The sequence below is a fragment of the Choristoneura fumiferana genome, chromosome 22 (assembly GCF_025370935.1).
Source record: "Choristoneura fumiferana chromosome 22, NRCan_CFum_1, whole genome shotgun sequence".
Lineage (NCBI taxonomy): Eukaryota > Metazoa > Arthropoda > Insecta > Lepidoptera > Tortricidae > Choristoneura > Choristoneura fumiferana.
In genome coordinates, this window is record NC_133493.1 from 9,759,690 (window position 1) to 9,781,970 (window position 22,281).

General features: G+C 37.7%; 1 protein-coding gene across 2 annotated transcripts in view; it reads left to right on the forward strand.

Annotated features, from left to right (window-relative positions):
* Rcd6 (Reduction in Cnn dots 6) overlaps nucleotides 1-22,281 on the forward strand; it is a 60,108-nt gene that overhangs the window by 34,706 nt on the left and 3,121 nt on the right. For both annotated transcript variants that reach the window (XM_074104793.1, XM_074104794.1), the window contains exons 2-6: nucleotides 13,377-13,885; nucleotides 18,897-19,040; nucleotides 19,635-19,730; nucleotides 20,830-20,942; nucleotides 21,818-21,930. In XM_074104793.1, coding sequence (XP_073960894.1) covers nucleotides 13,769-13,885; nucleotides 18,897-19,040; nucleotides 19,635-19,730; nucleotides 20,830-20,942; nucleotides 21,818-21,930 — 583 coding nt within the window. In that variant the 5' untranslated portion in view covers nucleotides 13,377-13,768. The remainder of the gene's footprint in view (nucleotides 1-13,376; nucleotides 13,886-18,896; nucleotides 19,041-19,634; nucleotides 19,731-20,829; nucleotides 20,943-21,817; nucleotides 21,931-22,281) is intronic.

Below are 22,281 nucleotides of genomic sequence, written 5' to 3' on the forward strand. Positions count from 1 at the left end.
GGGGGGAAATGAGATACATAATTGCGAAGCGCGGCGACTCAAGATAGGTTGGTCAGAACGCGCGCGTTTTTAGGTGCTTTCTTCGTATTATTAACAAAACACCGAAAAAAAATACATTATTTTATGAAAAACTACAATGTAACGTGTATACGCGATAGAAAACATCCAGTTTTCATTCATGACCTACCGCGCAATATTTACGCCGTACAAAGGGTTATTTTTTTTTTGTTTTTGAGACGACTTTGGGATTATTTTCTATCGAACGAACTACAAGTAATCGTGTTTCTACAGTGTACGATTTGAATAGTAAATCCTCAAATATTACATTATGAGTTTCAAAAGTAAAGCTTTACTAGTAATGATAAAGCAAAGGATTAAGTGAATGCAATAAATGCGATAAAAGCTCGGTGCACCCTTAACCAGTGACGTGCAGATGAGGTGAGTGTACTCTAATACTACAAACAAGGCTATATTTTTCTACACACATCTAAGTAACTCGTTGTTATCTCAACCAAAGTAAACATGGCGTCAACTCGAGCGTAAGTAAATGGTAGTAAACTGTAAACCAGTTCACATAACAGCAGAGCAACAATGCGTTATTTAACACGTTGCATCCTTCCGTGTTGCGTGAGCTGAATAGTTTTTGTGAATCGTTAAAATTAATTGCAGAACGTTAATAGATAAGTGTACCATGTCTATGTTTTTACTGCTTGTTGGCTGTTCACGTGTTTTACTCTAGTCTTACTTACTAGTCCTACTAATAAAAATTATAAATGCGAACGTTCGTCAGTATGTGTGTGTGTGTAATTTTTTTATTCCTTCACGCTAAAACGGTTGAATGGATATACAATTTGAAATTTAGATAGCTGGACGTTTGGAATAACACGTAAGCTCCCATTTATTCCAATATTTCCACGGAATAGGGACAAAATCTCGAAATAACAAACGTTTTGCGTGATTGTTTTTAACGCAACGTTAATGAGAACCACGATGTAATTTCGGGGAATCCCCATGGGAATTTGGTAAAATCTTAAGATTTCAACTATAAGTTCGCCCGAAGAGAGCGTGAAGCGGCGGGTAAAGTTAGTTATTAAGAAATCTGGGAATTAAACGCGACTGTTTATTGCTAAAATTAAGTGGAGTAGAAATTGAGCGAGGGTGAAATAAAGCAAATTTTCGGATATAATAATAACTAAAACTTATTAACTGTGACTGAAAATCACGAAAATCTAAATAAAAATGTTGTTTTACTCTAGTTGTGCTTTTTACCCGAATCGGCACTTAGAGTACAATAAAAACAAAATTGTAGAAATTACTCCACTTGACTTCAGCCAAGTATTTCAAAATATCATTCAATTTCAAAATAAAAATCATGTAATCGGCTTAGTTTTGCATAATTCTGTACAGCCACAAAACAAACCTTCAGTTAACCACTCATTTACACGCTACTGCACCGAGGTAACCGACTACGTTATACTGTGGCTATACTTAACAACGGTAGTTCGTCTATTTCTTATACCGTAAAGTGATAATCATCTCGATCTCAAACTATACTGCTGGATGGTAACATAAATCTTTATCAGAATCATCAGAAAATTGAAGTTGTTACGGTTAGGAAATTTATGATTTTGATACGATGTTATGTCTACATTACCTTACTTCTTCGTTACCATTCATAGACTAATAGCTGATTTAAAAAGTAAGTTTTTGAGGCAACTCAGACCCAAATTTCGATGAACGATAACCGTTGGGGAAGAAAAGTCCTCTAGTGGCAATCACGAACCGGAAGACGAAGCGTTGGCAGGCCTCCCACTAGGTGGGTTGACGACATCGTGAGCGGTAAGCGGTGGATGCAAGTGGTAAGTTTTGTTCATTGTGGCGTTCTAAGGGGGAGGCCTTTGTTCAGCAGTGGACGTCTTCCGGCTGATGATGATGAGACCTAATTTTAATAATAGCCTGGACCTCCGGAATAGGATTCTTCAACATACAATACACATACATAGACAACAAATCTAAATAGAGAGATACACAACAACATATAAATAGAAATAATTAGCATGAATGATGATTAGATAACAAGGGCCTCGAGGCATGTCGAGGGCGTAAGGATAAAAAACATATAAATAGACTAACTAAAACATTCATACGGAAGATGACAGATTGAAAGAAAGAAAGAAAATGTTTACCTATTCGGCATATAAACAGTAGGTTACAAGCATTGACTTAATTTATATGTACTAACATTAGATAATCGAAAGGGCTGGCAGTTCAGCAATGCTGAGGTACGGAACCGCAGCGCTGATTTTCAACTGCAGTCAAAAATATATATATTAAAAGAAAACAAATGTTTCCTAAGCATAGATTTACAGATACGCAAGGACTTTGCGCGACTTAAGTCTAACGGCACTCTTAACCCTTTTCCAGGCCTCGCGAATTTAGATACGCTAGCACCAAATTAATCACAGTTTTATGTTGTTTACCTTTAAGGGATTAATTTCAAAACGCATAATATTTTTAACAACTTCAAGTGATTTTGTACCGTAATATTATTGTGAAATTAGTAAGGTCGAATATTTGTGCACATTTATGTGGTCGCTATATGCACTATGCTTGGAAAGGGGTTAATGTGTCGAATCGAGAAATATTTTCTCTCTTTCATTCTAATGAGAATAAGTTACTTGTGGCTTGTACGAGCTAACCAACTGACTGTCGCGAGCACGTACCTGCCTGACAGATCAATCTGCGTCGCTTTCTGAAGCGAAAGTCCTTATCTCGTCCGTTCACCCGTGCTTTATTACGTGTTACTGTTTATGTTTACCTAAGATTGCTGTTTTGTACCCACCACTGATTACATACTCGTAATAGCGGATGTGGCCTGTAATACTAGCAAAAAATTAAAACATAGATCGTACTCTTCAAACTGAACTCTTGACGGTACCTTACTGTTGAGGTTGAGATACTCGCCACTGCAGGGCTACTACGAAATTCTAAAATCGAAATTCATGTCGTTCGGGCCCTCTGACACTTATACTATTTAATAAGAGAGCGAGAGAGACGGTACGATACGAACTTCGAATTTCAAACTTTGGAGTAGGCCCTCTGTTCATAGTTTAGCCGAGTTATACGTACTCGAAGTAAATGTTGTCATTAATAATCAGGGATCGGACGGATTGAGCGATTGATAGCGTCATTGTTCGCAATAATGTGGACATGACTCCAAAATTAATTAAATAATCAATCAGTTAATACCTGAGATTTAATTTTCGTTCCTAGTAGTAGTAGGTAAGTAGGTAGGTAAATAACATAAGGTTTATTAAAGAAAATAAGCAATATTTTTCTCAATTCTGCGGCCGGTCTATGATTCTATTCATAGGTACCATCAGCCAAATATGTGGTCTACCACCCTAAAGTTGATAATCGTTTGCATGTCACAAAACAGTAATGCCAATAAACGTGTCTGTCAACTTGAAAGTTCGACTTTAGGGACATATTAATTTGATAGGAACTTGTTTAAAAATTGATAGACCACTTATTTGGCTGATGGTACAACAACTGGACTCTTATTAACATTTTACTAAGGTAATTATTTTGAAATTTCACATTTGAAATTTCACACGAGCTTTACGGTAAATAAAAGCATTTCGCTTAAAGACAGGGTTCTGCTAACACTGCATTTCTGATATACGGTCGTTCATAGTTTATTTTGTATACAGGGAGAATGTATAGAATACTAGCCATTGCCCGCAGCTTCGCCCGCGTAGAATTCGGTTATCGCGCGGTGTTCCCTTGGGAACTGTGCATTTTCCGGGTTAAAGAGTAGCCTATGTCACTCTCTGGCCCATAAACTATCTCTATGCCAAAAATCACGGAAGACAAAATGGAAGTCAAAGCGGACAAACATACAAACACACAAACCCACACACTTTCGCATTTATAATATTAGTATGGATATATGTACTTAGCAATTACTTATGTTAAACTAGGGCCTCTGGGACGTTTTCCGCTTAAACGTTTTCGCTTGAATTTGCCAATTCGTAACGAGTGACCTTTCAATGCTATGCTAAATCGCCAGCGCCAATGCCAATCGGTCAACCGTTGACAACGACAGGGTTCCTTGCCCTTGTATTGTCAACGAGTGGGATGCCTTGTCTGGTAGGCGGAGAATGATGGACGAAGACGAATTGTGGCCGTGTCTTTGACCTCATTTACGGTTTTGTTTGTAATTTTGCTGAGCTGATAGGTCACATCGCTAGACCTCGGAAAGGATGAGCTGTGGCGTTGTCTAAAGCCCGTTCGCTCGCGATCGCATTCACCATCTCTTTCTAGGCTCATGCTAACCCTCAGACAGAAACAATTGGTGAAACAGATTGCGATTGCAAGTGTGTTAGACAATATAAGGTATCTGTTTTGAGAGTTTGGATAAAATAGACACCTTGGCATTTTATGGTAGTTGTATGTACAGTCAGGTTCATAAACTTGTGGGCAAAAATTTGATCAAAAATATCTGAACACGCTTCTGCGTCGTTAACTGTCTATAGGTGGATATTAAGGATTAAACGCAAGAAGAAATGCATCGAAAACGGCTGGATAGATCAATTTACCAGAATAATTATTTCTTATTAGCAAAATTTCCATTCGCTTGTTTTCCAAATCCTTGTTCCCACTATAATTTTTACTGGAGTTTATTTTCACAGTAGCTTTTTTTCTAATTTGAATTGAGCTCCCACATCTGTGTGCTTCTGGTCCTTCGAGCGGCTGCAAATACTTAATAGTTACAATCAATACATAAATAAGTACCTATGTTTCTGTGTCGATTAAAATTGGAAAACAACGCAATTGCGAAATTAAACTTCAGTAACCATGGTGATAAGCCGTGGTGGCCTAGTGGTTTGACCTATCGCCTCTCAAACAGAGGGTCGTGGGTTCAAACCCGGCTCGCACCTCTGAGTTTTTCGAAATTCATGTGCGGAATTACATTTGAAATTTACCACGAGCTTTGCGGTGAAGGAAAACATCGTGAGGAAACCTGCACAAACCTGCGAAGCAATTCAATGGTGCGTGTGAAGTTCCCAATCCGCACTGGGCCCGCGTGGGAACTATGGCCCAAGCCCTCTTGTTCTGAGAGAAGGCCTGTGCCCAGCAGTGAGACGTATATAGGCTGGGATGATGATGAACCATGGTGGGATAAAAGCATCTGGGAAAAAATGCGAATGGAAATTTTGGAAGTTGCGACCTCTTCGGTCCCCTGTGACGTCGACCTTTTTGCTAGTTTCCCTAAGTATACTAAAGCCTCAAAGTGCTAAGATCCCTAGCCAAAGTGTCAGTCAGCCTTGTTGTTTTGATTCTGATGTGGGAACTGTCATAAAAAATGGTTAATGCACTTACAAGTTAGGTAATTCACAATGTCTGGCACGAATGGATTGAATGAGTAAACGAAAGTATCTGTGTGTTGACTATTTGAATACACAGGGCACGCATTTTTTCACATAACATTTTAAGTCCTATATATATACTATTTTACATCATAACTCATAACGATCACTCTTCATGCATTTTTTTTAAAACTAACGATCAAAACTCATAATCATCGGAATTCATAATATCACTAATCATACACCTTGGCCTTACTAATATTGGTTTTCAATGTTTACATATATATTTTCTTATACTAACGAGTTAAACTCGTAATCATTCTAATTCATAACGCCAATATTCATAACTTTGTTAATACTAATATTTGTTTTCATATATTTCTTAATCAGTGTTATTTATCCGCATTATTGACGCGCAGGGACTTGGAAAATGTTCGATGGTGCGAAATGATGTATTCAAGGAAGGATTCAGTTAGGTATGACGACGTGCGAAGGGAGGAGTGTTAGGTAGAACTGTGACCTTACAGGGCGCGAGCGTGCCGGTGCCGCGGCAGCGGCCGGCGAAACGCCAGGACAGAACATATTTTTCAACTAATACAATATAATATAAACAATTAACGATATAAGTAAATCTTATTTTGAATAGGTAGTTACCGTTATGAAAAACAATATTATGAGTTCAAAATGTTTTCTTATTAATGTCATTATTAATAAGAAAATTATGATATTCGTCTGTTATGAAGGATTTTTTTCTGAAAAACAACATTATGAGTTGAGATGTGTTCTTAGTAATTAGTGATATTATTATTAGTAGGTAATAAAAATTTATGCACAAAAAAGTACTTATGAGGAAAAATGATGAAGACTGATTATTATGAACACAAATGGGTAGTAAAATAAAAAATAGGAATAAGAATTTTATGAGAGTCAATATATGGACCTGAATACACTACACAAAAAAAAACAAGCATACCTACTACAACTACGAAAATATAAGTGACATTACTATTCAATCCATTCGTGCCAGCTCTTGTGAATCGACCTGAGGCCGTATTGCCTACGTTTCTGCCGCTCGCGATCGCAATCAAATGACAGATTTCGCATACAAAAACTGTCATTTGATTGCGATTATAAACGAACTGAAACGTTAGACAATACGGCCTCTGTATTTGGTTGATTATACAACTCACAGATTTAATTTCTGTACCACCAATGAACTTTATCATAGTAAATAATTTCATTCGTCTAACTTGTGCAACTGACCATCTTATTAGCATAAAACGCAGCTGATGAGTCAAGTGGAGTTCATTAATTCATTTGTAGTCGGCACACAATCGCTTACACATTAGGTATCTTCAAATCAAGTTTTAAATGTTTTGTCACAGCGTGGTGTAGCCGGAGTGAATGAATCATTAAACATAACTCCCGCGTGTGATCATCACGATAGTAAATATTTTTACAACCTTGATTTTGTTTACCTACATTGCATCCATGGTTGTAAACTATTCATAGAACCCATAGTTATTCTGTGGTTTAATTAAGCGCCTCTCGAGCAGATGTAGTTAGTACACGCACACATAACGGGTGTGGCTACGAATAAATTTTATTCGTAGGGGTGTGGCCTGTAATATTAGCAAATAATTAAAACATTGTTGTTCAGCGGCTTTTAAAAAATAAGTACTTAGTTTTTTAATTTTTATTACATTTTTAAGTTTATGCGAAGAAGCAATGTAAAGGCAAAATGCTTGTTGTTTGTAGGGTGACAGGCGAAGTCAGTTGTGTTCTAGGATGGCGTACATAGATAGCCGTACTTAATTTGAATGAAAAAGGGAAAATCTAAAGACTCCATTATTTTTTAAATTCGCTGAACTAATGTTGTTCAGTTTGACGAGTATGTACCTATTATATGCCGCACCCGGTTATACCTACTCACAAACTCTCGCATTTATGTATATTAGTAGCATTGTTCCTTCAGTCTCTTGAGCGGTTTCGCACTACGTCGGATCCGAATTTGAGTTAAAGTTTTGTGACGTTTTATTCCATAGTAACTGTAGGGGAAAATCGTCACAAAACTGTCAACTTTTAACTTTACGCCGTTGCTAGGTACATTGTTTTAATAAAAATGCCCCTATAACTCTATATCGTAGCTGTCAGTCAGTCGAGAATGTAAATACAACCGACATTGACCCACTTAGGTTAGGTAACGATTAAAACAAAATCACCGAGCAATTAACAATCACACAAACATTCATACATTTTGTATTCGAAGCGTGCAATTTATTAACGTGAAGGTTAACATACGGTGTGTTAGAGGCGACGAAAAAAATTACGATGGATTTTGATTGCTTAATTTTAACTATAATACTACTATATTAGGTTAACTGAAAGAGATCCCTTTAAGGGATAAGTTCGCCTTTGTACATGTTATTATCCTGTATTTTCATGTGTTTTTATGTACAATAAAGAGTTTTACAATACAATACAATACAAGACTAGCTGTTGCCCGCGACTCCGTCTGCGTAGAATTCGTTCATCGCTATCCCGCGGGTACTATGCAATTTTCCCGGATAAAAACTATTCTATGTTCTTCCCGGGACTCAAACTATCTGCATACCGAATTTCATCTAAATCGGTACAGCGGTTTAGATTTAATGAGGTAACAAACCGACTTCCAAACGTTCGCATATTAGTGGTATAATCTTAATTATTGTATTGTGTATCCTTACACAGACCTCATCTAAGAATGAGGCTCTAGGACCATAGTTCCCACACGGGCCCAGTGCGGACTGAGAGCTTCACACAACTGTTAAACAAGCAAGCAAGCAAAGTGTACGTGCTTTTAAGCGATAAGATCGCCTGTTTTGTCTACCCTGAATTCTGTGTCTATACAATTACCTATTACAATTTTTGTACTGATTTGTGGTGTGCATTAATAGTTATTTATGATACAAGTGCGGAAAGTAGGCAATTCCCAACGAGTGGCGGAGAACTTGAAACACGAGCGAAGCGAGTGTTTTGAGCCGGCACGAGTTGGGAATTTCCTACTTTCGACACGTATATCATACAACGTTTTACAATGCATTAAGCGAGGAAAAAAATCGAGGCAGTGACTACATCATTTATTTGCCATACTCCTTTTACTACAGTAGCAGGCAGTAGATATACATACCGACATGCACGCCGAACCAAAATCGTTAACGTATACACTTTATTCAACCAACTTTCATAACAATCATTGACTCAGAAGATTAGAACAGCTACAGCTACTAATGATAGGTAAAGGAGACTTTGTTTTAGTATCGTGATTTTTTATGATTAATTATTAGCCCTTGTTGCTTGACATTTTCCACACTTATATTGGCTAGTCCTTATGGAGGAGTGCACGCTCCTATAATGCTAAATATCAGTGCAACCCGTGAATAAATCCCTGTAATAGTTAAGTAACATCAAGTATATGTATTATGTATCTAATCTACCAGCTCTTAATTAGGTATGTAGGTATATTATAGTTCACGTATTTTGTTCAGCATTGAGTTTGTCACTGACAATATGTGCTTTGTGGAGGACGTAACGCGGCGTAAAGTCAGATATAAATTCATCATTTTAACTCTTCATTTTAATTTACTCATCAAAAATTAATTCACCGGACTGAACTCATGAACATTACTTTGGCGGGGTTTCATGACAGGCGCGAACGGGTAACCATGATTGGTTCGTGCTACGTCGTGCGCGCGCACTGGAAGCTCATTGGTTAACTTTCGAGTGCGCGCGCTTGACGTCGCACGGTCCGAATTGGACTCAAGAATTTATTCCCTTTTTTTTCATAACTTTAGACGGAATTAAAATACGGAAATAAAAAAAATAACGTTCTCTTTTCTGTCGCGTTTAATCTGTATTATCTTATCAGTAAATATTCAGTTGGTTGCATCAAACGTTTTCTTATTTGTTCAAAGCCTAACTATAACGACTCTTTAGACTTATTTTTTAACAATACTTTGGACATCATTTGGCAATTTAAAAAGTTACTTTACCGCACAAGTGCGGTAAGTAAAAATTCATACAACTTTACTGCACACTTGTGGATGCGTGCAGGAATCACTAATTTTCCATGGATATGTTGACCCACGTCAAGAGGCACTTTCCAAGCACGTGCATTGTAAAGAATATTTGTAGCGTATTAGTACCTACGTGTTTGTCGTCACACCGCTTTACCGTCTTGGAATCTCTTAAAAATTCACAAAATTCAGCTAGGGCAGAGGTTTCCAAACTTATTTTTTCTAACGCACACTTTGAAAATCAGTTATTTTGTAGCTCCCCCCATTTTTTTCACCTTAAAAACCTCAATAACATATTAGTCTCGCCTAATGAAGGCACAAAGGTGAAGTTTTTTTCAGGGCCTCCTATCGCCCCCCTGTAGGCCTCCAGCGCCCACAAGGGGGCGTTATCACCCACTTTGGGAAAGACAGAGGGACTACTACGAAACTCGCAAATCGAAATTCGTATGGCACCGTTCCTTTCACTCGCGCATTAAATGACATAAGCGTTAGCGGGACGGCAACATACGAAGTTCGAGTTTTGCACTTCGTGGTATTGGGCCTACAGGGCTACTACGAAACTCGAAGTTCGTGTCGTGCGGTCCCTCTGACACTTATACTATTTAATACGAGAGCGAGAGGGACAAGAACTTCGATTTTCGAGTTTCATAGTAGCCCTTCTGAGCTAGGGTGACGGCACCAATCATGGACATGTTAAGTACAGCAATACTCAGTCATGGACAACAAGGATCCAATGCCTTATAGGTATTCAACTCTACATTAGTAGAGTTATAACTATTTAGTTAAGATCATCAGTTATCTGAGCATTAGCGTTATTAGCTTAAAAAAAACCGGCCAAGAGCGTGTCGGACACGCCCGAAATAGGGTTCCGTAGCCATTGTAATATTTTTCGCAGGATTTCGTATTTTATACGGAATCTTCCAAGTTTAGGTATATTTTATACCTTAGGCTTAAACTACTAATAATTCTCAAGCAAACTTAGCCGTTATAGTTTTTCTTGAAAGTTTGATATACTTAGGTACTACCATCCTGTTTTTTTTCAAATTTTTCCACCCACTGGTTTAGATTTTAGAGGGGGGGGGGGACGCTCGATTTTAATGAAAATTTGCACTTTAAAGTTGAATATTTCGCAAACAAATCACTGAATCAAAAAATCGTTTTAGCATACTCCACACTATAAGGTTGGATGAGAAAAAAAATCACCCCCACTACGTCTATCGGAGGTATACCCTAAAAAAAATTTTTTATAATTTTTTATTGTACCATTTTGTCGGCATAGTTTACATATATATATATCCGTGCAAAATTACAGCTTTCTAGCATTGATAGTCCCTGAGCAAAGCCGCGGACGGATAGACAGACAGACAGACATGGCGAAACTATAAGGGTTCCGTTTTTGCCATTTTGACCCTAAAAAGTAGGGTCCGTTTCTTAAAGTTTGAGTTAACGGAAAAAAATATTGGTTCTCGTCCATGACTTTTGGTCTCTACTTAGGCTGTGTTTCCACCAGAGATGTGTGAGGATGAGTTGCGAGTAATGTCTTTTTCATAAACCAATAGAAACGTTTCATTTACCCAACCTCGCTCCGCTCAGCTGTTTCCACCAGAGATGTGCTGTGCGAGGATGGGTAAATGAAGCGTTTCTATTGGTTCATGAAAAACATTCCTCGCAACACGTCCTCGTACATCTCTGAGGGGCTACTTCGAAATTCGAAAATCGAAGTTCGCTTCGTACCGTCTCTTTCACACTCGTTTTAAATAATATAAGAATAAGCGGGACGGCAGGATACGAAGTTAGAATTTTGCACTTCGTACCTATAGGCTCTAGGCTCTGCTTGAAACGCAGCCAGTACCTACTTTTTCTCACCGGCTAATTCAATACAGATTCTAAATTCACAATTATTTATTGCATAATGACGGAAGCAAGGCACCCAGCACACTCCATATGACCTTCTATCGTGTACGAAGTTCCCACCATTGTGGTGTTTTGTATGGTTCCCATAGAGCCGCCATGGACTTGATAACAACTTCTATAAGAATTACATTATCGTGTATAGATTATTATAGTTGGTTAGTTAACGTTGAAGTCAACAGACAGACAGAGGCGTTGCATCACATAACATAATTAAAGTTTGCTGTTATTAAGTTTCCATTACTCAGTCGGCAAAAATGGTACCCAATAGGATCACTTGACGGCCGGATAGCCAAGTGGTTAGAGAACCTGACTACGAAGCTTGAGGTCCCGGGTTTGATCTCCGGCTGGCGGATACAAGTTTTGCTTAGTATGGGATTAGGTCAATTGGTGACAATTATCCCATGATATTTATTTATTTACTTTGTTGTCCATCCGTTCGTCTGTTTGTCAAGACTATTTTCCTCATGAACTTGTGAAGGTATCAAGTTGAAATTAATATCAAATATACTGAGCTCTGCTACCCGTTGGGGCAGTGTAAAAATCAAACTTCTAAGTCAACACAAAAATGGTGTTTCCATACACCTGTAGAAATGTTACTTCGAGTTGCGTAATGAAGACTTCATTACGCAGATAATACGAGACAGTGTGTAGGTACATAATAAAAATAATAGAGTTCTTACCGACAGCATTTTATTCCTTGAACTGCTATCTTTATTTAAATCCGCTTATTAATTTCCATTCATATTCAAGTCTTCGCTTAATTGCGGAGTGCGCAAGAATGTAAATAACCTGTCCATTGTGTTATGTGCACCCAGGAGTTTAATAGTTATTGGCAGGGAATGGTGTTCCCATGGGAATTTATCAAAGCCAGGCGCGGGGAAGATTAGTTTTGCGTCGTGCTTCGTGGTGGGAAGATCTTTCTAGACAGAACACTTATTTCTAATCTATTTTATTTATTTAATTGAAGTTAGTTAATGGAGTAATATTAAAAGTAGTGGACTTTAGGCTAAAGGTTGGTTAATTTAGGTTAAGTAGCAAATGATTACATTAGCAATTTTATGATTAGCGTTTAATTTAAAGTTTGAATTAACGATCAAATTGTAACACACGTTTCTCGATATTTCGAACACAAATGAATGGACTAAAAATACCTACCCACATGTACATTTATTAGCATTATTTATTATGTTTTTATTATAGAAGCTCACACAATTTTAAAGTTCCATTGTTACATTTTAAAGTTGCAAATGTTAAAATAAATGGAGTATATAGAACTAATAAGGGACAAGTAGCCACATGTTACAGTGAGTATTTCCTTCCAAAAGCGAACTTTATCGTCTCTCCCAATAAACACGCGTTTTTTGTTTTTTTTTCATAGGTTTTTGTAGATAACAGTGCAAGTTAATCCTTTTAGAAACTATAATTTCTGCAATAATTCATTTTTTCAGCAGTAAACTTCCTTATGTAAACCGAGCTATGTACTAAAATAATATGGATTTTAGCCAAATCGGTCGCGCTTTTTGTTTATGTTATTTTTCTATTATAGGCACTATTATGGTATGTTTAAATGTAATAACTGAATGGCTAGGTCAGTTCATTTCCGTTAAGTCATGAAACGTAAATCACAAAAAATATTGGTCCAATCCAAAAGAAGAGTAAAGAAGGTCCCAAAAGAAAAGTGTCCTAAAGAAAAGAGCCGTAAGGACGGCATTATGCTGATTCGAGACCATTTCGTGACCGTGATACGTATGTATTTTTACGTATTTTGACTTTCCGACGCAAAAAGAGGAGTGTTATGAATTTGACGCCAATGTCTCTCTGTCTGTGGCATCGTAGGTCTCCAAACAGATTGACGAATTTCGATGCGGCCTTAAATTAGTCTTTTTAATTTTTCTCAGTTGATTAGGTTATTAGATTATTTTATTTCTTAATGATGTCACGAACAAATGTTTTCTTTTTCCTTTTTTCTTATTGTTTTTTCTATGTGTCACCGACGTTCATAATAATTCCATTTAAACGTGTCTTTTGTTCACAGGTCTGCACGTGACTCACAAAGAAAGCCGTTCTCTTTGCTAAGAAAATGTAGTGTTTCTCATAAAGTCAACTACACTATCGAAGGACCAATGACAAAAGAACGTGCGGATCAAGTACTCGTAACAATAACATAGATTACTTTAGAAACTAATTAGCAAACTATTGATCTTCGTTCGAAGTGTGTGCTTGGCAACTCAAGCCTCTATCGAAGAAAAGAAGCTTTTATATTCCAATTCAATTTATTCCTAAGTATATTAAGATTTTTGTCTGGGCTTGTAACAGAGAAACGCGGCCTTGGTTAAAGATGCTCTTAGCAGACCTAGAAGGATTATCTTATGTCTAACTCCGTACAACATCGATTTGTTAAGTCCTTGCGAGGTTGAGCGAGACAGAATGTCGACAAGTAACGAGCTGACTGAAATGGAAAAGCCGAGGATGAAACCGGCGGTGCGGAAGATATTCTGCTGCAGCGTCACGGCTGCATCGGGGTTTATCGCCGCGTACGCACTGGTAAGTGTGCAGTTTGCTTGTTCGGCCCTTTAGGCTGGGTTGCTGTTAGGGCTATGCGGTATTGGGTAAGTTGCTGTTGCTGGGACCGACCTTGGGCTTCATGATAAGAAAATTAGTATGGGCACTCATTTACCGACCACGGGTTTCATGACAAGCACATTAAGGTCGAGGGTTTTATTTGGGGGGTTGCAACCAAGATAGCCTGCATGTTACGATACTGTTTACGAGCAAGTGCGATGAAAAAATAATTAAGTAGTTTTTTATTTATATTAGGAACACTGTTAAGTTTATTGGAAGAAGCAATGTAAAGCAACATTTTTGTTGTTTATAGCGTGACAAGCGAACGTCAAGTGGGCTCTAGGATGGGGTACATTGATAATAATTAATTAATAATTAATTAATTTGCTGCTGTTAAAGGTCCACCCGGTATACAATAAGTAACAAAAACGTCATTACAAAAACAAAGAAAAGTATAACTAAAATTAAACTTATTCTAAACCTAAAAACCCGTGGATATTTAAAAATATGACTCGGATCAAACCGTTCATTCTCAGATAAGCGGTGGTTACAGACGGACCGCATTCTAACTGCAACATACTCGTAATGCCAAGTGGCTCCAATTTCCCATTTCAGTCGGCAAAATTGCACGAACTGCACGCTAGCTGTAAGTGAAATGTATGAGTATTTATTGGTATGGTATGTATGGATACATATGCTTTTGGGAGACAATGTTTTTTACCCGACTGCGAAGAAGGAGGCGCGTATGTATGTATCTATGAAAGTATGAATGTATGTCTATTCCTATGTCCTCTCGTAACTACTCAACGGCTGAACCGATTTTGATAAATGATACGTCATTGGACTCGTCTTAATGACATGAAACTCTTGAGAATGATGACTCTTGATGGGTACATGAAATTCTTGAAAAATCAAAATGGCGTATTTATGTCGCCATATTGTAAGTTTTCAAAAAAAAAATATTATTCAAACCTATCGAGTGGGGTATCAAATGAATCCTAATAATTAGCCCATTCTAAAAATATATGGGTCATAAAACAGAAAAGTGTGAAATAAAAAAATAAATTTAAAAAATCAAAAAACCCGACTGCCTTAAAAATACTAAAAAGATGAAAACAAGTCTAGTGGGCTAGAACTTTGTTAAGTACCTAACTTAAAGTTCAACAGTCGGGACCCATTTAAATCGTGACGCTCAAAAATTCATCAAAACTATCCGTCCATCTCGTTGGTGACGTCCTACGCTGCGCTTGCCAATCCGCGGTCTCATTTCGAAAACTTTTCGATTATTACAAAAACTTATTAGCTTTACCTATCAAGATTATACAGTGGAGTAGGCTATAAAAGTTGCTGCATTCGAAGCAGCAAAGATCATAAAAATTAACACAATGCTCACGTAACTGGTAATATTAAAGTTACAAAATATCATACACGATTGGGCATGTTTAATGAAGCTAACATATCTGCTAATCCGACATTCTTTTTCACACTATTCATACCCATGACAGTTGTCTAAGCATGGCTGTGAGACGGCCATTTTATTGGGACCTATTCTCTTTGTTTATTCAACTGGTTCTATACATTACGATAGGCATAAGTATCGCTAAAAGAATGAACACTTATATTATTTTAATGACGCTATAATTTAGCTACTTAGATGTCTTCAAAATTATGTATAAAAACCAGCAAAAAAGACATAGTAAATTCGTGAATGGTGAGGCTTAAGGCACTGAGTCCTTGTTGTCCATTATTGGGTGAGTACTAGTTACTATGCTTAACATGTTGGTGCCGTCACCCTAGGGTAGTAGGAAGTAGAATTCTTATATTTTTTGCCTTAAAATAATCCGGTTTTAACTTATGTGACTGATTTCCGCATGTCTAAACTCCGCTCCGTCCTATGCAAGTTCTAAAAGCTCAGAGGTCTTAATAAAGCGGCCGCTTAAGGCCATATCACACGTTATCTAACGATGACGCCAGCGCGGGAGAGAGTGAACTTCGTCAACCGGTCCATAGTGCGCGTAACAGAACTATTGCACTGATATTTTGTTTTGCAATTAAACATTAAGTTAAGTGGCTTTTGTTCGTTTAATTTTAAGTGGAAATTAGGTTTACACATTTTTGCGCACTGTACTTTCAAAAGCCGTGGTGGCATGTAATGGTTTAACTTAAGGTCTCTTAAGCCTACTCGTATTTCTAAGTTTTTAGAAATTTACCATAAGCTTTATGGCGAAGGAACCATCGTTAGGTAGCGCAAACCTGCAAAGCAATTGATAGCGTGTGTGAAGTGCCCAATCCGCACCGGGCCCACGTGGGGACTGCGGCCTAACTCTCATCCTGAGAGGAGGCCTGTACCCAGCAGTGGAGCGTATTTAGGCTGGGATGAGACTTATCTTATTTACACAAACTGAATCATAATTTTTCTGTTCAGTTCCCCCAATATTTAAATCAATTTCCCAATACCCGTATGGTTTACAAACTTTTACTATTCAAGGAGACCCAGTAATCCATGTAATCGTGCATTTCCTGCCGTTTTGTACTAAAGGAACTGAGAATCGGTTCTTTAGCGGAAACGGCGTGGGCGCAGGTCGATTTATCTATCTTTTAGGTACACGTTCTTCAATGTTTGTAGCAAATATTCGTTTAAATCTATTTGTAGAATTCCGTATACCACATGAAATGGTACTCTACTACTGTCATTATGCAGTACGTCTGTCTATCACAGAGCTAATATCTCGAGAACCGTTATTAATGGATAGATTCCCACTAAATTATAAATTATTATTATTTTATATTTTCAATTTGTATCGATTTTCATGTGTGTGTACCTACTACACCTGAAAGGGTAGGGTTTGGTCAAACTATATCTGTATAAGTTTATTCAATAAATGATTATGAATGCAAAAGTTTACAAGGCTGTTTGTTTGTTACCCCTTCACGTCTACACCGCTGAACCGAATTAGATGAAATTCGGTATAAAGATAGTTTGAGTCCCGGTGAAGAACATAGGATAGTTTTATCCCGGAAAATGGCATAGTTCCCGTGGGAAAGCGATAAACGAATACTACGCGGACGGAGTCGCGGGTAACAGCTAGTTTTTCTATAACGTTTAAAATAGTGGTGTCACATTATTTTAGTGATGTACCATCTACTAAAACACAAACCCTAGGATACCACCAAAAGGCTAACCAGGCTTTTGAGCTGCGTTTCCACCAGAGATATGCGAAGATGTGTCGCGATCCCGGCTCTTTTTTACAATCCCGGGATTTTGGGATTTTCTTCATGCAATCCCGGGATCCCGGTATAGCCCCGCGATTGGAGTGGTAATGAAAAAATGGTAATTAAAATCCAATAAATCAACAAAAAATTAGCTTTTTATTTTTCATTTGGTAATTTAGTTACACTTTAAGTAAACGTAAAAGTTTAACTTCTTTTAAAATTAATGAACTACACACTTCTGTTTATAACGTATATGTATTTAATACTAAATATTAAACAAAAAGAAAACAACTTTTTTAACCCATAACAAACACGTTATTGTAAAGAGATCAAAGTTAATGACCAGATATTTTATGACTTATTTATTATTATTGCGAAAGTAAAATCTAAGAAATAATCTCCCAGCCTACTTCTCAGTTTATTGCATAGATAGATAGATATGCAGAGTTAAAAAAGCTCTTTTGGGCTCGATGGATGTTGGAGAAATTTCAAGTAAAGTGCGTTTTGTTCTACGTACGTTTTTTAAAGATTTATTTTAAATTTTTATTTATCCCGAAAATCTCGGGGATTCGCTAAAATTAATCCCGAAAAATTCGGGACCATAATATGACCGGGATCCCGGGATCCCGGGATCGAATCCTCTAGTTGCGAGGAATATGTTTTGCATGAACTAATAGAAACGGTTCATTTACGGTTCACACAGCACAGCTCTGGTGGAAACAGCTGAGAGGAGCGAGGATATGAAATGAAGCTGTTTCCATTGGTTCACCTCGCAAGACATCCTCGCACGTCTCTGGTGAAAATGCGGTCTATGTCAGATCGTCTGTGGTTTCATTTTCAAAACTCTACCTGGACGAAAATTATACACTGTCACACATTTAATGGCACTGATAAACACAATGTATACTTTTTATGGAACGATAGTGACTGCAGGCTGCATTTCAATGCAGGTGTGATATCACTTGCTGATAAGCGAATAAAGCGTACTGTCGTGTGAAAATATTTTTTTGTTTCGCAAGCGTATGTACAACTCAAATGACAATAGCATGTATAGATGCGATATAGAGTTAGGTGCCTCATCATCATCATCATCATCATCTCAGCCGTAGGACGTCCACTGTTGGACATAGGCCTCCCCCACAGACCTCCAGTTGCTTCGGTTGGCAGCGGCCTGCATCCACCGTAAACCTGCGGCTTTAACCAGGAGTTAAGGGGGGGGGGTTACTTAAGAACAGAGACAATTGTTAATGTGACATTAGCCGTAGGTACTTAGTTACTCGTATTGTTTTATTTCCAAAAATTGATCAACCATGACCGAAGTAAAACATTATCTATCACTTGTCTGGTATAGCAAATAATACTAATTAATTTGTATGAAAAAGGGAAATCTAAAGACGCCATTATTTTTAAATGTCGCTGAACTAATTTTGTTCAGTTTGACGAGTACGTACGATGTATGTTTTAATTATTTGCTCCTGTTAAAGGGCCCAGCCGGTAACTATTGAGATATTATTTAGTTTCTGTTGAATTATTTTCAGCAAGCTTTTTCAAAGTCAAAGTCAAAGTCAAAATATCTTTATTCAATTTAGGCTATAACAAGCACTTATGAATGTCAAAAAAAATCTACCACCGGTTCGGAAAAACCTCTGTTGAGAAGAATCCGGCAAGAAACTCAACGCTTTTGTCATCCAATTTACTCACTACATATACACCAAATCTTAAGTAGTAAGAAAAAAGTTTTAATTTACATCAACTTTTCAACTTTTGTTTTTATCCGCAGGTAGCGTACGCCATAGCGTTGATCTACGAAGTAGTGTGGGTAGTGGAGTCCCAGAGCGGGCTGCCAATCGCTTCCGCTCTGCTCATGGCGTGCTACTGCGTGGTTATAGCGGCCACCGTCACTTTGGTCCACGGCCTTATTTCTGTGAGTATACTCGGACGTAAATAAGTTAGGTATATTATTTATTTAGTAAAGTACAATTTTAAAATGTCAACAGTGGCCGTATTGTCTCACATCTCTTTCTAGCGTCATCTTACACCGTGTGACAGAAAGAGTGGTAGAAGACGATTAGACAAGTAACAATAAGCCTCTGCTCTCAGAATAAGAGGAAGTAGCAACTATTTATTTATTTCAACAAAAAATTACAGCATTACAACTAATGCGCTGTAAAATTCAAATTATACAAAACAAAAAGACCTAAAATACATTAAAAAAACTATGAATAGTTAGGGATTTTGGAACGTCATCTTCGTCGCTACCCTAAAACGACGGAACACCACACCCTCCGGCCAGAAGTCGGAGCACAGGAACATCTGCTGGTAATTGGCAGGCTTGGAGTCTAAATCAGCTGAAATTGTTAGCCCTTTGAGACTCAAGCAGGATGATGGACAGCTCTAGCTGAGCTCCCTGTAACCGGCGCTGTACCGCCTCGCGGACGTGCTCGAACACCTTCTCAGGCGTCGTCTTCTTGACTATGATCGTCGTAAAACTACCTGAGTATGTTTTCTTTGTTTTCAGAAAAACAACAAATGCCTGCTGTCTTGGCTGATCACAGTGATCCTCGTGCTCATCCCGGAATGCGTTCTAGTCTTCTACATGTCAATTAGCCATTGGGTAAGTACTTAATTACACCTTCGACGCGTTATCTTTCAAAAGTCTTTCAAATTAGACATCGATCAACGTATGGAAACATTTATTTATTAATCAATAAAAAATTACAACATTACAATTACAAAAGTAATGCTCTATAAAATTCAATTCAACAAACAAAAAATATAATAATATATTACTCCTTAGGGTTTTTTTAAATATCTTCGTCGGCTCTCTAAAACGACCGAACATCACACCCTCCGGCCAGAAATACAATAATAAAATAAGGTGAACGTCCAATGCCCAATAGATGACACCCTGCTGCCACCTCCTTTGCTAATGATATAAAATTAATGCCAACTATTGGGACAGCGACGAGTACTCGTACGTTTACCTTACTAAATTCCCATGGAAATTCCCAAAAATTACATCGTGGATTTGTCATTCGTGGGTTATTTATGTTGCACATTTGTATCCCGGCTGGAAATATTGGTATATAAAAAGTAGCTTGTTTTTTTTTGTGTAATTGTCACTAATAAATGATTTTCTTCTTCTTTCTTTCTTCTTTATCCGAGATCTCCAACTATCTAGGCACACACCAAATTTCATCTAAATTCGTCCAACCGTTTTAGCATGAAAGAGTAACAAACATACACATACCTCACCAATTTTCGCATATAAAATACCTAGGTACCTATGTTGTATTGATAGTGCCACGAGGGTTGAAGTGAATGATTACACACACACAGCTACGTAAATAACTGATTACATAAAAGGAGCATGATTAAAATGAATAAGTAAATGTCAAAATCTTGCTGTCATTACACGACATGTTGTAGCTGTGTGTGTAATCATTCACTTCAACTCTCGTAGCACTATCCTACCTACCTATTTACTGTGGGGAGACGCTACAATAGAGTAGAGAGACCTCTCTCTAGGCAGATGTTATGTCTTGGGACCGAAGTCCGAAAGAAGAGCATCGTATTATCTATGAAAATAAAATAAAAATGTAGCGAAGCTTCGACGGCGCGATCATCGCGCCGCGATGTTAATGCTAGATCGCCATAGTAGGATTAATAATAGGATAGTAGGATGCCAATACACAGATGATGAATGTCTCCAGGGTCTGCAAGGAGTGTACGGCGGCGCTGAGCTGGCGTGCTACGTGGCGCGGCTGCCGGCCATCGTCTGTGGAGTCGTGCTGGTCCAGAGCGCCTATGCTATCCGGGAAGCCAGGTATGTTTATTGTACACTAGCTACCATTTGACCATGCATTAAAAATAATATACCAGTTAAAAGAAAGAGCCACTTCAGTTTCATCGGTAAAATTAAATCAAAAATAAGTTTGCATTTTTATCAATATATCCAATGAACCGAATAATATTTTGTATTGTATGTGTTTATGTATGTTGTATTATTTAATAAAACCATGTTTGGATAAGAAATGTTATAATATAGAGGATTAATATTTATTACTATTTACATTTTACCAATAAAACTTCCGTGTATGAAACCCTCTTTGTTTATTGACTGTCAGATCAGAACACAGATTTTTCCAGGCTTCAGCCATGTAGCTGAAATAAAGTTTTTGTTAAATATTACATTTTTAATTCAAGCTTTTTGCTAACTGTACTTTTTGTTGACTGTAATTAGATTAGATTTATTTATTACCTTTTGAAAATACCTATCCTCCCTATACTCTATGTATATACCTGTGTTTTATGTACTGCTTACTGTGTTGATGTGCAATAAAGAGTTATTGTATTGTATTGTTATTATTATTGTACATTATAAACACATGTCAGTCAATTACAAGAAATTCACAAAAGGATCGTCAAATGTACACAAAAAATAAATCATATTACAATAAATTGTCAGATAAAAATAAAAAATAAAATTTATAATGTCAAATTAGAAAATTTCAAGTCGATGCCATTAACTATTGAGAAGTTCCGTTCTGCGGAGAAGATCCTGGCCGGACTACCAGATGCCAGATTTCAAGACAATCCGACCACAAGTAGTGGGTCAAAATTCAAGATTTGACCCAAATAAATAAATAAACAAACAAGGCAGGTTAAATAAAAGCTTGTAAAAATATCTTCCATTTTCAGGAATGCCGGCTACGCCAACGGCGCAGCGGCGAGCGGCAGCGAGTTCGACGCCAGCCACTACGTGCCAGAAGCACCGGCGGCGTTCGCCAACGATGGCTTCTTGCCTGATAACGGTATTATTTTGCGCCAAATTTCACAAAATTTTCATTCCCCGAACTTTCTTTTCATACAAATTCCCTTCCTCGAATCGAACGGATGAATCCTCCGAAAGCATCATCGTCATGATATAAGCCGCAGGACGTCCATTGTTGGACATAGACTGATAGAACTCCTCCTTAGACCTCCAGTTGCCAGTTGCTTTGATTGGAAGCGGCGCATCCACCGCACCTTTAACCAGGTTTATCCGTCCATCTCGTTGGTGGACGTCCTACGCTGCGCTTGCAGAAAATATTATTCGTCTCATCATCATCATCTCATGATCGTCATCATTCTTGACTTGTCAAAGTTTTCGGCTTACAGTCTTC